The following is a 15,477-nucleotide window of genomic DNA, read 5'->3' as shown; positions in this document are numbered from 1 at the left end:
TAAAACTGAAGAATAAAACTTAGGTTCATTCCGGATAAAACTAGATGATGTTATAATGATGACTGAAGGAAGATATAGAACGTCATTTTTGGAAATCTATGAATAAAAGATGGGTGACTAAAGGAGGGAAAAGAAGGGAGAAGTAACAAAGAATGGATAAAACGGTTCTATTTTCAATTTATTAAGTTTTTTTTTAAGATTATTTTTTAAATTTCTTTTTTTTTTTTCTATTGTGGTAGAAATATTCTCCTTGAGTTGGGGAAGAATAGGTATACTTTATCTGGCATCTAAATTGATAATGAAATGTTTTACATGAGTTTTTAATATTTTTGCTTCTAGCTGTAAGCCAGAACAGAGGACTTCAAAATCCATTTCCTCAGCAGATACAAAGTAATAGTAGAATTACTGTTTTTGATGAAAACACTGATGAGACTTCTAGAGAAGAGTTGTCTAAGCCTACAATGCAACCATGGACAGCACCCCCCGTGCCCAGGGCCAAAGAAAATGAGCTGCAAGCAGGCCCCTGGAACACAGGCAGGCCCTTGGAACACAGGGTAAGAACTCTTAGATTCAGTGTTTTGCCAACACAACAGAGATGTCACATTTAGAGTAGAGGAGTATTTTTACCATCTCTTTTAATTCTTCTTGTGTAATTAGGCATGGTCTACATATGCTGTCTCAGAACATAGAACTATGGTAATTTTAGTTTTCTTCTTCATCTCCAGCCTCGTGGCAATACAGCTTCTCTGATAGCTGTACCTACTATGCTTCCCAGTTTTACTCCTTATGTGGAAGAGACTGCACAACAGCCAGTAATGTGAGTGTGGTTTTTGGGTATTTTGAAGTGGGAATTATTAAGGGTGGGCAGAGGCACCTGTCCTAGTTCCCAAAGGCATTTTCTTTGTGAAGATGAAAGTAACCAGGCCAGGCACAGTAGCTCACACCTGTAATCCCAGCACTTTGGAAAGGTGAAGCAGGAGGATCCCTTGAGCCTAGGTTATCAGGACCAGCCTGAGCAACCTAGCGAGACCCTGTCTCTATTTATTTAAAAAAAGTATCCAGACAAGTTTTGTATATCTTTTATGTTTGTATTCCTTTGAGTATGTTAGGATTAAAATTCCATTTGTTAATATTTTTATTAAGGAATGAACTTATTAATTAGGTTTATATTTTCATTATTGAGCCTTGCTTTAGGAAAATTAATGGTAGCTATTGTGGAAGATAGATTGAACATAGTAAATAAGCTATTGAAGTAGTTCAGGCAAGGATATTAAGGGGATTATTTGGGCAAGTTAGTGGTAACGGAAGGAGAAGGGAAGGTGGATGGGAGAGGCTTAAGCGGTAAAGTTAGAAGACTTACCTGATGGTTAATGGGGATATAGGAAAGATCATGTGGTTTAAGTGAGACATTCTCCTTTTGTCATTGATAGTAATGAGAAATAATGATAGTTTTCCCTCTTACCCTGCTTTTTCCTTCTGGACATCTTTTTCCCCTTTCTTTCTAATCCTTAGCATTTATGTTTTTAAGAAAAAGTATAGTAACTGATGGTTAAATAAACAAGCCAGCTTGAGATTTAGTCTAATGCTTAACATTGCATAGTTCTAATACTAGGTTGAATTCTGTCCCAGTGCAAGAGTTACCTCATAATTAATTTATAACTCCCACTATATGCTAAGAAAGCAAAAATAATAATTAAGATTTTGAGCAAAAATTCTGCCTAATTGCCCAAGGCAAGAGGAAGGCTATTCTGTTTTTTTTTTTTTTTGTTTGTTTTTTTTTGAGACAAGAGTCTTGCTCTGTTGACAGCATGCTGGAGTGCAGTGGCATCATCTCAGCTCTCTGCAACCTTGACCTCATGGTTCAACAGGCATGGCAGCTCACGCTTACCATCACAGCACTTTGGGAGGCCACAGCAGGAGAATCACTCGAGGCCAAGAGTTCAAGACCAGCCTTGGCAACATAGCAAAAACGTGTCCCTACAAAACAATTTTTTTAATTAGCTGGGCATGGTGGCAGGTGCTTGTAGTCCTAAATACTCAAGTGGCTGAAGCTGGAGGATCACTTGAGCACAGGAGTTTGGAGCTGCAGTGAGCTATGATCTTGCCACACAGCACTTCAGCCTAGGCAACAGGGCAAGACCTTATCTCTAAAAAGTAAGTCAATAAATAAATTATAATAATAAAGAAAAACCAACTTGGCATGGTGGCTCATGCCTGTAATTTCAGCACTTTGGAGGCTGAGGTGCAAGAATTGCTTGAGCCTAGGAGTTCAAGACCAGCCTGTGCAACACAGGGAGACCCTATCCACAAAAAATTTAAAATTTAGCCAAGTGTGGTGGCTTGCACCTGTGGTCTTAGCTGTTTAGGAGACTAAAATCACTTGAGCCCAGGAGTTTGTGGCTGCAGTGAGCTATGACTGCATCACTGCACTCCAGCTTGGGTACAGAGTGAGACCTTGTCTCAAAATAAATAAAATAAAAAAGAAAATCCTATGAGCTTTTATAGAAGCCGACAACATATATTTATAGATATCTGGTTTTTCAAATGATTCAAGTCATTTTGTAGAAATATGACTTATGTTAAAATTAATAAGGTATAGGAAATATTTAAACTTTTGTTGTTGTTATGGGTTTACAGTGCACATCTGATCATATCATTTCCCTGATTGAAAAGAATCCTTGTTATCTCCCCATAACCTTTGGGATGAAATTCAAATTCAACATTTATTATAAAACCCGTCATGATTTTGGCTCTACCACCGTCTCCTGTTTTCCCCTCCTACTTGTGGTCGCACTAGACTATATGTCCCTGAACTTGTCTAGACTAGCCTCTTTGCTACCCTCTCTCTTCTTCCTCCATCTAACTAATTCTTACCCTTCCTTTAGGATTCTGCTCAGATATTATCCCTTCCAGGAAACCTTTTGTGAAGCATTTCTGTCATCCATTATCCACACCATGCCCCCACTTTCTGCCTTAGCTTTATTACATGCCCTGTGTCACTGTGTTTACCTTCTGTCATAGCCTTTCTTGTTTCTGGAGTGTAAGCTTCTACTAGAGTGTGAGCTTCTTTTCGTCAGAGACTATGTCTTCTAACTCTTTATTCTAGTACCTGGCATGGAATAGGCATTACATCAATGTTTACTGATTGAACAGTTAGATGTATGGAGTTAGAAAATTAGTACTTCTGGAAATATATCTTGTATAATTCAATTGTAGAGATCATTTAAATAGTAAGAATTACTTGGATACGAAAATGTGTTTTAGTTTCCTTATTACTTTTTTAATCACCTTTTATTTTGCAGTAATAGAAAAAGTGCAAAGATAATACAGAAAGTTTCTGTATACGCTTTACCCAATTTCCCCTAATATTAACATTTTACATAGCCATGGTTAAAACTGAGAAATTGACCTAGGTGTAATAGTATTAGCTAAACTAATAGCTAATAGTTTTTCCACTTAAATTTATTTTTTCTATTTCTGATGTCAGCCCACAATATCATATTGCATTTAGTAAGCTCAATTTTCATTGCCCTTAATTCCTCAAAATTTTAAATATAAAATTAAAAAGTAACCCAATATATTCCAATCCAAATTGAAATCTTGCTTCTTCTAAAAAGGTTTCTCCTTAGCTTTAAAATTAATATAATGTCAATTCATTCTGTATAGCTGTTTCAGTTTAGGAAATATAAAGTGCTTCCAAGGAAATGTTATCAAACAGAAAACTATTGTGGGGTTGTTGTTAGTGTTTTGTTTTGTTGTGTTTTGTTTTGTTTTGTTTTGTTTTTGTACTGTTAATGAAGTAGCTACAACAGGTTTTCTAACTGCAAAGTTATGTAGCCAGTTTCTTAATCATATGTATTTACTAGCAGATCCAGGTCTAGAACCCAAGTTTTCTGACTATCAGTTCTTTCGAGCTACATGTCCTTTGTAATATGCTATCTGTCCTACATAAAGCTTCTAATCTTTTAATCTTGTGGACAGACTGTGTTGTATAAGTAACAGTCACTGAAAACAAACTAAGATATGACTGCAAAACAATGAACAGGTCTTGTGTGAACTAATGACTTCAATTTACCTTTTTAATGGTCTTTTTCCCCCTTCTTTTCCATTTTCCCTATGTCTCTATTCCTCTATACTTTTGGTTTCCAGCCTTACTTGTGTATTTAGAGTTACTTGGAAAGCTTGGGCTTTTTTGTTTTGTCAGGAAAGCTTGTTTTTTAAAGCTTTTTTTTTTTTTTTTAAACAAATGATAAAACCTCAACTCATTGAAACATAGTTTCATGGCTTTTAGTATGTTCACAGAGTCATAAGAACTTGTACCAACTCCATTCCCCACCATTACACCAATCCCTACCTTAGCAATCAATTGTTTTTTGCCTCTATAGATAATTTGCTAATTCTAGACATCTCATATAAATAAGATCATATACTATATGGTCTTTGTTGTTGTCAGGTTTTTTTTTGTTTGTTTGTTTTGTTTTTTTCCTGGGGGCAGAGTCTCACTCTGTCACGCAGGCTGGAGTGCACTGGCGCAGTCTCTGCTCACTGCAGCCTTCACCTCCTGGGTTCAAGCAATTATCCTGTCTCAGCCTCCTAAGTAGCTTGGGCTACAGTCATGTACCACTACTCCCAGCTAACTTCTGTATTTTCAGTAAAGATAGGCTCTCGCCATGTTGGCCAGGCTGGTTTCAAACTCCTGACCTCAGGTGATCTGCTCACCTCAGCTTCCCAGACTGCTGGAATTATAGGCATGAGCCACTGTGCCTGGGTAGTATATGGTCTTTTCTAACTGGTTTCTTTCACTAAGGGTAATGTTTTCAAGGTTCATCCATGTTGTGATATGTATCAGTACTTCATTCTTTTTATTGCCAAGTAATATTCCATTGTGTGGATACACAACATTTTATTTAACCATTCATCAGTTGATAGAAATTTTAGTTGTTTTCATTTTTTGGCTATTATGAATAATGCTGCTGTGAATACTGTGTATACATTTTTATGTGGACATGTGTTTTCATTTTTCTTGGGCATATACCTAGGAGAGGAATTGCTGGATCATGTGATAACTTCATGTTTAATATTTTGAGGAACTGTCAAATTGTTTTCCAAGGATCTGCACCATTTTACATTACCATAGTAATGTATGAGTACTCCAATTTCTTCCCAACACTTGTTATTGTGCCTTTTTGGTTATTGTCATTCTAACAGATGTGAAGTGATATCTTGCTGGTTTTGATTGCATTTTCCTAATGACTAATGATGTTAAGCCTGTTTTCATAGGTTTATTGGTCTTCTCTATACCTTCTTTGGAGAAATGTCTGTTTAAATCCATCGCCTATTTTTCCTTTGGGTTATGGTAGTTTCTTCTTATTTGTAGGGCATGTGTTCTAAGACCTCTAGTGGAGGCTCAAAACTTGATAGTACCAAACGCTTTATACAGTATGTTTTATCTTATAGATGTACTGTGGCCATAAGTTTTGCAGTTTGAGATGTGACAGCAAAACTAAGTTTGTTTTTCCTTCTTCACAATTTCACAGATAGAAGATTCATTCTTACTGTAAATCTTACCAACTTCAGCATATATATATATATATATATATATATATATATATTTTTTTTTTTTTTTAAATTAAAGTTGAGGCTGGGTGTGGTGGCTTATGCCTGTAATCTCAGCACTTTGGCTTTGGGAGGCTGGGACAGGAGGATTGCTCTAGGCCAGGAGTTTAAGACCAGCCTGAGCAACATAGTAAGACCCCATCTCTACTAAAAATAAAAATAAACTGGCTGGGCATCGTGGCAAATGCCTGTGGGGTTTCAGTTACCATGGAGGCTGAGGCAGGAGGATTGTTTGTGCCCAGGAGTCCACAGCTGCAATAAGCCAGGGTCACGCCACTGTCCTCCAACCTGGGGAACAGATCTAGATCCTGTCTCTAAAACTAAAACAAAATAATAAAATAAAAGTTAAAAACTTTCACCTTTGGCATATCCAAAACACCAGCATCACTACTCTTGTGCTTTGGGCCATTATTAAGTATAACAAGGGTTACTTGAACATAAGAACTGCAGTGCTGGGACAGCTGATCTGGTAAGAGTCAGCTACTTAGTGACTAATACGCGGATGGTGAACAAAAGGATGATTCACATCCTAGGTGGAACAAAATGGGAATATATGGGATTTCGTCAGGATAATCAGAATGGCTTGTAATTTTTTTTTTTTGACATTGAGTCTCTGTTGCCCAGGCTGGAATGCAGTGGTGCCATCATGGCTCATTGCAACTGTAGCCTCCCAGGTTCAACCGATTGTTGTGCCTCAGCCTCCCAAGTAGCTGGGATTGCAGGTGTGTGTCACCACTCCCAGCTAATTTTTGTGTTTTTAGTAGAAATGGGTTTGCCATATTTTTCAGGCTGGTCTGGAACTCTTGGGCTCAAGTGATCCACTCGACTCATCATCCCAAAGTGCTGGGATTGTATGTGTGAGCCACTGCGCCTGGCCAGAATGACTTGGAATTTAAAACTGATGGAATTATTTTTGGAATTTTTCACTTAATATTTTTGGACCACCATTGACCATAGGTAACTGAAACTGCCGAAAGTGAAACCATGAGTAAGGAGAAACTACTCTATTTGGTTTTTTATTGTTGAATTGTAGGAGTTCTTTATGTATTCTAGATACAAGTTCTTATCAGATAAATAATTGCAAATATTTTCTCCCATTCTGGATTGTCTTTCCATTTTCTCAGTGATCTCTTTTGAAGACCAAAAGTTATTTAAAATTTTGATGAAATGCAATATATCTGATTTTTAAAATTTGTCCCTTTGCTTTTTGGTGTTAGATCTAAGAAGGCTCTGACTAATCCAATGTCATGAAAACTTACTTCTATACATTTTCTTCTAGGAACTTTATAGTTTTAGACCTTCTATTTATCCAGTGGTCCCAAAGACTACTTTTTTGCCATTGAATGGTCTTGGAACTCTTGTTGAAATATCAGTTGACTAAAATGCATGAATTTATTTCTAGACTCTTAATTCTATTCCATTGATCTGTTGGTCTGTCCTTATGTCAATACCATACAATCTTTTTTTTTCCCCCCTACACAATCTTGATTCTTGCAGATTTGTAGTAACTTTTGAAATCGGGAAGCATGAATCCAACTTTGTTCCTCTTTTTTTTTTTTTTTGAGACGGAGTTTCGCTCTTGTTACCCAGGCTGGAGTGCAATGGCGCGATCTCGGCTCACCCCAACATCCGCCTCCTGGGTTCAGGCAATTCTCCTGCCTCAGCCTCCTAAGTAGCTGGGATTACAGGCACGCGCCACCACGCCCAGCTAGTTTTTTGTATTTTTTTTTAGTAGAGACGGGGTTTCACCATGTTGACCAGGATGGTCTCGATCTCTCGACCTCGTGATCCACCCGCCTCAGCCTCCCAAAGTGCTGGGATTACAGGCTTGAGCCACCGCGCCCGGCCTTGTTCCTCTTTTTAAAGATTGTTTGACTATTCTGATTCCCTTATAATTTCATATAAATTTTAAGATTATTCTGTCAGTTTCTGCAGAAAAGCCAGCTGAAATTTTGATAGGGATTCTGTTGAATCTGTAGGTTCATTTAAGGACTCCTAAAAATATTAAGTCTTCTTGTCCATGAACATGGAATGTCTTTCCATTTATGTATATCTTTAAATTCTTTCAATGTTTTGTAGGTTTAAAAATACAAGGTTTGCCCTTTTTTTTTTTAATTTTTAATAGACTTTATTTTTTAGGGCAGTGATAGATTTGCAGAAAAATGGAGTAGAAAGTATGGAGAGTTCTTATATACTCCCTCCCCACCCCTCAACCCTATGGACAGTTTTTTCTACTAACATCATGTATGAGTGTGGTACATTTATTACAATTAATGAAGCAATATCGATATATTATTATTGATTAAAATTCTTTGTTTACATTTGGATTCACTTTAATGTGTTTTATAGTTCTGTGGGTTTTAAAAAGTGTATAGTGTTATATATCCATCATTACGGTGTCATATAGAATAGTTTCACTGTCCCAAAAATCCCATGTGCTTCGTTTGTTTCTCTCTCTCTCTCTCTCTCTCTCTCTCTCTCTCTCTCTATCCCTCTCTCCCACCCCACCCCCACACACACACCCTCCCCACCAAAATCCCTGGGAACCATTGATCTCTTGATTGTCTTTATAGTTCTACTCTTTCCAGAAAGTCATATAGTTGGAATTATAGTATAGGTAGCCTTTTCAGACTGGCTCCTTCCACTTAACGGTAAGGTTCTCTTCTTCTGGCACAGTACCTCATTTATTTATGTTTCTGAATTATATTTCATTGTATATGTGTGCGATGATTTGTTCATCCATTCATCCACAGGAGGTCATTTTGGTGACTTCCAAGTTTTAGCAATTATGAATAAGGTTACTATAGACATTCACGTGCAGGTTTTTTTGTTTGTTTTAAATAGAGAGTCTTATTCTTTCATCTGTGCTAGAGTGCAGTGGCACAATCCTGGCTCACTGAAGCCCTGACTCCTGGACTCAAGCAATCCTCCCACCTCATCCTCCATAGTAGCTGGGACTACAGGTGCATGCAGCCATGACTGGATAATTTTTTGTTGTTATTGTAAAGACCAGGTTTCACTGTGTTGCCAATCCTGGTCTGGAACTCCTGAGATCAAGTGATCCTCCTGCCTTAGCCTCCCAAAGTGCTGGAATTACAGGCATGAGCCACCACGCCTAACCAGGTTTTTATGCAGACATAAGTTTTCAACTAATTTGGCTGGATTGTATAATGAGACTAATTTTAGCTTTGTGGGAAAGTGCCAAATTATCTTTCAAAGTAGCTGTACTGCTTTGCATTCCTGCCACCAGTGAATGAGAGCTTCTGTTGTTCCACATCCTTGGCAGCATTCAGTGTTTCAGATTTTAACCCTTCTTTAGTTGGGCAGCAGTATCTTATTGTTTTAATTTGCAGTTCCTTAGTGACATATGGGAAGCATCTTTTCATATGCTTATTACCATCTATATATCTTTTTTTTTTTTTTTCCTTGGAGACAGTGTCTCACTCTGTTGCCTAGGCTGGGCTCAAGCAGCTCTACTGCCTTATTCTCCCTGGTAGCTATAACTACAGGTGCATGCCACCATGTCTGGCTAATTTTTTTTTTTTTTTTTTAAAGACAGGGTCTCACTATATTGCCCAAGGTGGTCTTGTAACTCCTGGCCTCAAGTGATCCTCCTGCCTCAGCCTCCCAAAGTGCTGAAATTATAGGCCACTGTGCCCAACCTCCATTTATGTCTTTGTCCACTTCCTTATTTTAAATTTATTGTGAAGTATTTTACTATTTTTGAAGCTGTGGTAAATATAATTGTTTTCTTAATTTGATTTTCTTTTTTTACTTTTTTTACATGCTGCTTTGAGATGAGATTAATTTTATTTTCAGATTGTTCATTGCAAATGGATAAAATACATTGCTTTTGTATACTGATCTTGGATTCTTTGACTTTGATGAACTCATTTGTTATCTAAGACCTATCTTCTGCAGAAAGAGATAGTTTTGCTTCTTCCTTTCCCATCTGGACTCCTTTTATTTGTTTCTCTTGCCTAATTGCCTTGGCTAGAACTTCTAGTATAATGTTGAATAGAAGTGACAAGAATGGACATCCTTGTCTAGTTCCTAATCTTAAGGGGATAGCATCTAGCCTTTCACCATGAAGTATGATGTTAGTGTGAGTTTTTCATAGAAGGTCCTATAGCAGGTTGAGCAAGTTGGGGAAACTTTTTAAGCATGTAAATGCTTGGACCCTACCCTTACAGTTTCTGATTCACTGAGTCTGGGAAGGACCAGTACTTTTACTTGTACAAAGGTATATAAGAAAATAAAAGGTATAAGGCCGGGCATGATGGCTCACACCTGTAATCCCAGCACTCTGGGAGGCCAAGGTGGGCAGATCACCTGAGGTCGGCAGTTCAAGACCAGCCTGACCAACATGGTGAAACCCTGTCTTAAAAAAAATAAAAATTAAAAAAAAATTTTTTAAAAAGAAAATAAAAGGTATCTAAGTTATTCTGATCCACAGGGTTGAAAATAGCTGCTGTATCATGGTTGAAGTATCTTACACTTCATTCTTTTAAAATCTATGCTACCACTCTCATTCTTCTCCCTCAGCTGAGCACCTTGGACTTAATATTATTAGGTTCCTAATGCTAATCTAATTCTTTCAGACACCAAACCATGAAAAAATGGGTTGTATTGCATAGGTTAACTTCCTTTTATATACTGGTTATGATTAGGATATAGATTAAGATTTATTTTTACCTATAAGTAATATAAACTACTTGATGATCCCACTTATGGCTAATTTCCTTCCTTATAGCAGAGGTAGTACTCAGAGAATAATATTATTTTCCTTTTTTTAAAAATTTCAGTAGGTTTTTTGGGAACAGGTGGTGTTTGATTGCATGAATAAGTTATTTGGTGGTGATTTTGGAAATTTTGGTGCACCCATCACCCAAGCAGTTTACACTGTATATGATGTGTAGTCTTCTAACCCTCACTCCCCCGACCCTTTCCCCCAAGTCCTCAAAGTCCATTATATGATTTTTATGCTTTTTTGTCCTTAGAGCTTACCTCCCACTTACAAATGTGAACATACGATGTTTGGTTTTCCATTCCTCAGTTACGTCACTTAGAATAATGCTCCCCAGGCCAGGAGTGGTGGCTCACACCTGTAATCTCAGTATTTTTGGTGGCTGAGGCAGGTGGATCACCTGAGGTTGGGAGTTCCAGACCAGCCTGAACAACATGGAGAAACCCCAGCTCTATTAAAAATACAAAATTAGCCAGGCGTGGTGGCATATGTCTGTAATCCCAGCTATTCAGGAGGCTAAGGCAGGAGAATTGCTTGAAGCGGGAGGCAGAAGTTGTGGTGAGCTGATATTGTACCATTGCTCTCCAGCCTGAGCAACAAGAGCTAAACTCCATCTCAAAAAAAAAAAAAGGTCTCCAGTTCCATCTAGGTTGCTTTAAATGCCATTATTTTGTTCCTTTTTGTGATGAGTAGTATTCCGTGGTAGATAATATACCACATTTTCTTTACCCACACGTTGATTAATGGGCACTTGGGCTGGTTCCATATTTTTGCAGTTGTGAATTGTGCCGCTATAAACATGCGTGTGCAAGTACCTTTTTCATATAATGACTTCTTTTTCCTCTGGGTAGATACCCAGGAGTGGGATTGCTGGGTCAAATGGTGGATCTACTTTTAGCTCCTTAAGAATTCTCCACAGTGTTTCCCATAGTGGCTGTACAAGTTTACATTCCCCCCAACAATGTAAAAGTATTCCTGTTTTACCACATCCACACCAACATCTGTTTTTTGATTTTTTGATTATGGCCGTTCTTACAGGAGTAGGGGGGAATCGCATTGTGGTTTCGATTTGTATTTCCCTGATAATTAGTGATATTGAACATTTTTTCATACACTTGTTGGGCATTTGTACATCTTCTCTTAAGAATTGTCTATTCATCGCAGCGCAGTGGCCCACGCCTGTAATCCCAGCACTTAGGGAGGCCAAGGCGGGTGGATCACGAGGTCAAGAGATCGAGACCGGATATCCTGGTCAACATGGTGAAACCCCGTCTCTACTAAAAAAAAAAAAAAAAAATTAGCTGGGCATGGTGGCGCGTGCCTGTAATCCCAGCTACTCAGGAGGCTGAGGCAGGAGAATTGCATGAACCCAGGAGGCAGAGGTTGCGGTGAGCCGAGATCGTGCCATTGCACTCCAGCCTGGGTAACAAGAGCGAAATTCCGTCTAAAAAAAAAAAAAAAAAAAAAAAAAGAATTGTCTATTCATGTCCTTAGCCCACTTTTTGATGGGGTTGTTTGTTTTTTTCTTGCTGATTTGTTTGAGTTCCTTGTAGATTCTAGGTATTAGTCCTTTGTCAGATCCATAGATTGCGAAGATTTTCTCCCACTCCGTGGGCTGTCTGTTTACTCTTCTGATTATTTCTTGCTGTGCAGAAGCTTTTTAGTTTAGTTTAGTCCCATCTAATTATCTTTGTTTTTGTTGCATTTGTTTTTGGGTTCTTGGTTATGAAGTCTTTGCCTAAGCCAATGTCTAGAAGGGTTTTTCCAATGTTATCTTCTAGAATTTTTATGATTTCAGGTCCTAAATTTAAGTCTTTGATCCACCTTGAGTTGGTTTTTGTATAAGGCGAGAGGGGGGATCCAGTTTTATTCTTCTACATGTGGTTAGCCAATTACCCCAGCACCATTTGTTGAATAGAGTATCTTTCTCCACTGTATGTTTTTGTTTGCTTTGTCAAAGATCAGTTGACTGTAAGTATTTGGCTTTATTTCTGGGTTCTCTATTCTGTTCTATTGGTCTATATGCCTGTTTTTATACCAGTATCAAGCCCTTTTGGTGACTATGGCCTTAGAGTGTAGTTGGAGGTCAGGTAATGTAATGCCTCCCGATTTGCAGAACATAATTATTGATAGTCCTTGTAAATTATTTTTAGCTTCTTTTATTACTCTTGCTGATTTTTACATTTTGACCTGTATGAATAATAATTTTGCCTCTTTAGGACACCATGTAAAATTGAACCTAGTATAAACCACGTCCTAAGCACAAGAAAGCCTGGAAAGGAAGAAGGAGATCCTCTGCAAAGGGTTCAGAGCCATCAGCAAGCATCTGAGGAGAAGAAAGAGAAAATGATGTATTGTAAGGAGAAGATTTATGCAGGAGTAGGGGAATTCTCCTTTGAAGAAATCCGGGCTGAAGTTTTCCGGAAGAAATTAAAAGAGAAAAGGGAAGGTATATGTAATTCAAGTTTGTGGAAAAGACTTAACCTAGTTGTGGAAAGATTGAGCTGATCTATTAAATCTAAGGAAAACTAACCTTATAGTTTACACCTTTATGCAATATGCCTTGGTTGTACAGTTTCTTTTTGTGTATCAGTCTAAGTCCTATTGCTTGCTGCCTTCTGTGAAAATTCCCTGTGGTGTGGGGGCACTGAGTATGTTTAGAAGTAAAGGAAGAAAGTTCTGAACAACTTATATTCACCAATACCATAAGCAGGCAGCTATGATCCCTGACATGTGTATATATGCATTCCATGCATCCCCATTAACTACTTTTTCTAATGTTGTTGCTTGAAATATTTCATTTTACTTTTGATACTTTGCCTGAAATTTCTCCAAGGGCTTATTTAGATTAAGACACTTGGTCACACTGCAGTGTTTTAGATCACAGATATTCATATTGTTGCTTAAAGACATTATATTTCTAGATTAAAGGAAAAGGTTTACTAAAAATTGAGATATGGGAATTTTTGAGAAATAGGAAGCAGCTCTGATTCTGGATCTTGGAGTACTTGGAGGCAAAAGATAGGGCAGAATGTGCTGGAAGTAGGGAATTAAGTCATAAGGGGCTTAACACATGAGAAGGTGAAGGAGAATAAAGAAGTGTACAGAAAATGAGGTAGGGGAGTGTCCACTTCTTCAATTTAGACATTTTTATTAGGATATATAAGAACAAAGTAATGTTTCTTTTATACATGGATATTCAGAATAACCTACTAATATAGCTCAGGCCTCTTAATAGGATGTGGTATTTGTGGGGTTAGCTAGGAAACTTAACTGTCACCTATACTTTGAGGAGCAATCTTTCTGAGTTCCAGGTGACAAGCTGGAAGCAAACTTTGATAAAGCGGACTGTTATTAAGTTTGGAATTGCCATCATTGTTACACTAAGTAGTGTCATCCAAGATTGTCAGAAGTGCTCTGGGTTCAAATAATATATTGAAAATGGAAGCTGTATGTCTAGGTAGGGAGAGGGATGGTTGCAAAGCAGACAAATAGGCTAGGAGGGTGGCCAAATATGAACTAGAAAAGGAACTAGGTATCGAAATAAAAACTGTTTCCAAAGGGAAAAATCTAGTCTGTACCAGGTATATAGAAATGAAAGTCCATTGTAAGGCGGGCACAGTGGCTCATGCTCATAATCCCAGCACTTTGGGAGGCCAAAATGGTTGGATTGCTTGAGCCCAGGAGTTTGAGACCAGCCTGGGTAACATGGTGAGTCCCCATCTTTATGAGAAAAAGAGAAAGTACATTTTGTTTTCAGCTAGCCAAAGAAAGACCTATTCTAGATTAGATGGAATTTAAGTAGGCATAAGGAGACATTGACCTCTGATAATTTTTTAATGCTCATTTCTATTTTTTTTTTTTTTTCCATCTTCTTTCAAAAACTCTGGCTACTTTCAGATTTCTGTCCTCTAATTCTTTTTTTTAATCTCCTGAGCAGCCTTAGTGGACTTACCTCAGACTTCTCAGACATACTCATAATTTATTAATTGACTTACTATCAACACCTCTTTACCCTAACCTGCAAAATCCTGTATGGCCAAGCATGGTGGCATGTGCCTTTAGTCTCAGCTACTCAGAAAGGTAAGGCAGGAGGATTGCTTGAGCCCAGAAGTTTGTGACCAGCCAGGGCAATATTAGCAAGAACTCATCTCCAAAAACAAACAAAACCCCACATGGCTTAGCCTCTGCCTATCTTTCCAACTCTATCTTTTCCTATTCACCCTCTTACTGTGTCACAACCACACTGGACTTCTTTTGCGTTCTTAGCCATGGTGGTCTTTTCCTGCTTTAGGGCCTTTGTGCCATCTAATTTATTGGCCTAGAACCTTTCTCCAGAATTTTGGCCCCTTATCATTTAGGTTACAGGTTAATAATGTCACTGTATCAGAATGATCTTCCCTGCTCACTGGTCTTTAGTAGCCCTCCCTTGAACTCCATCTTCCTACCCAGGCACACATTCTCACATCACACATTTTATTTTTTTTTCTAAACGCTGATTTTCTTGTGTATCTGTGTTTCCCTAAAATTTGAATGTTAACATTACATAACCAAGGACTTTGTATTATGTACCACTGAAACCTAAGTACTCAGAGTTGTGCTTGGCACATAGTAGGTATTCAGTTTTTTTTTTCTTTTAGTAGAAACCTGTGTTGTTCAAAGGTATTGTATTTTTTTATTGACTGGATAAATAAGAGAATAGAGGCATGGACCCCAAGTTGAGGACCTTGTTCCATTTATTTTCATCTGTATTAGTAACATATATGTTGAGGATATGAGTTCCAAAGGCAGTTTTTGACAGAATAAGTTACTAAGAGGAATAATACCTCAAGCCCCTTTACTGTTTCTAGCCGAGCTTTTGACCAGTGCAGAGAAGAGAGCAGAAATGCAGAAACAGATTGAAGAGATGGAGAAGAAGCTAAAAGAAATCCAAACTACTCAGCAAGAAAGAACAGGTGATCAGGTAATTTTCCTTTTTTTTTTTCTTTTTTCTTTTCTTTTTTTTTTTTTTTTTTTTTTTGAGATGGAGTCCAGCTCTGTCACCAGGCTGGTGTGCAGTGGCATGATCTCGGCTCCCTGTAACCTCTGCCTCTCAGGTTCAAGTGATTCCCCTG

The 15,477-nt window shown here is 38.0% G+C and overlaps 1 protein-coding gene across 3 annotated transcripts in view; it reads left to right on the top strand.

Annotated features, from left to right (window-relative positions):
- The window catches only part of BUB1B (BUB1 mitotic checkpoint serine/threonine kinase B), an 84,586-nt gene that overhangs the window by 31,446 nt on the left and 37,663 nt on the right, over positions 1 to 15,477 (top strand). For all 3 annotated transcript variants that reach the window (XM_074394102.1, XM_074394103.1, XM_003935721.4), the window contains exons 7-10: positions 340 to 554; positions 726 to 817; positions 12,583 to 12,812; positions 15,214 to 15,326. In XM_074394102.1, coding sequence (XP_074250203.1) covers positions 340 to 554; positions 726 to 817; positions 12,583 to 12,812; positions 15,214 to 15,326 — 650 coding nt within the window. The remainder of the gene's footprint in view (positions 1 to 339; positions 555 to 725; positions 818 to 12,582; positions 12,813 to 15,213; positions 15,327 to 15,477) is intronic.

This window comes from Saimiri boliviensis, chromosome 2 (genome assembly GCF_048565385.1).
Source record: "Saimiri boliviensis isolate mSaiBol1 chromosome 2, mSaiBol1.pri, whole genome shotgun sequence".
NCBI lineage: Eukaryota > Metazoa > Chordata > Mammalia > Primates > Cebidae > Saimiri > Saimiri boliviensis.
The sequence above is the reverse complement of the archived record's forward strand: the minus strand, read 5'-3'. Positions and strand labels throughout refer to the sequence as shown.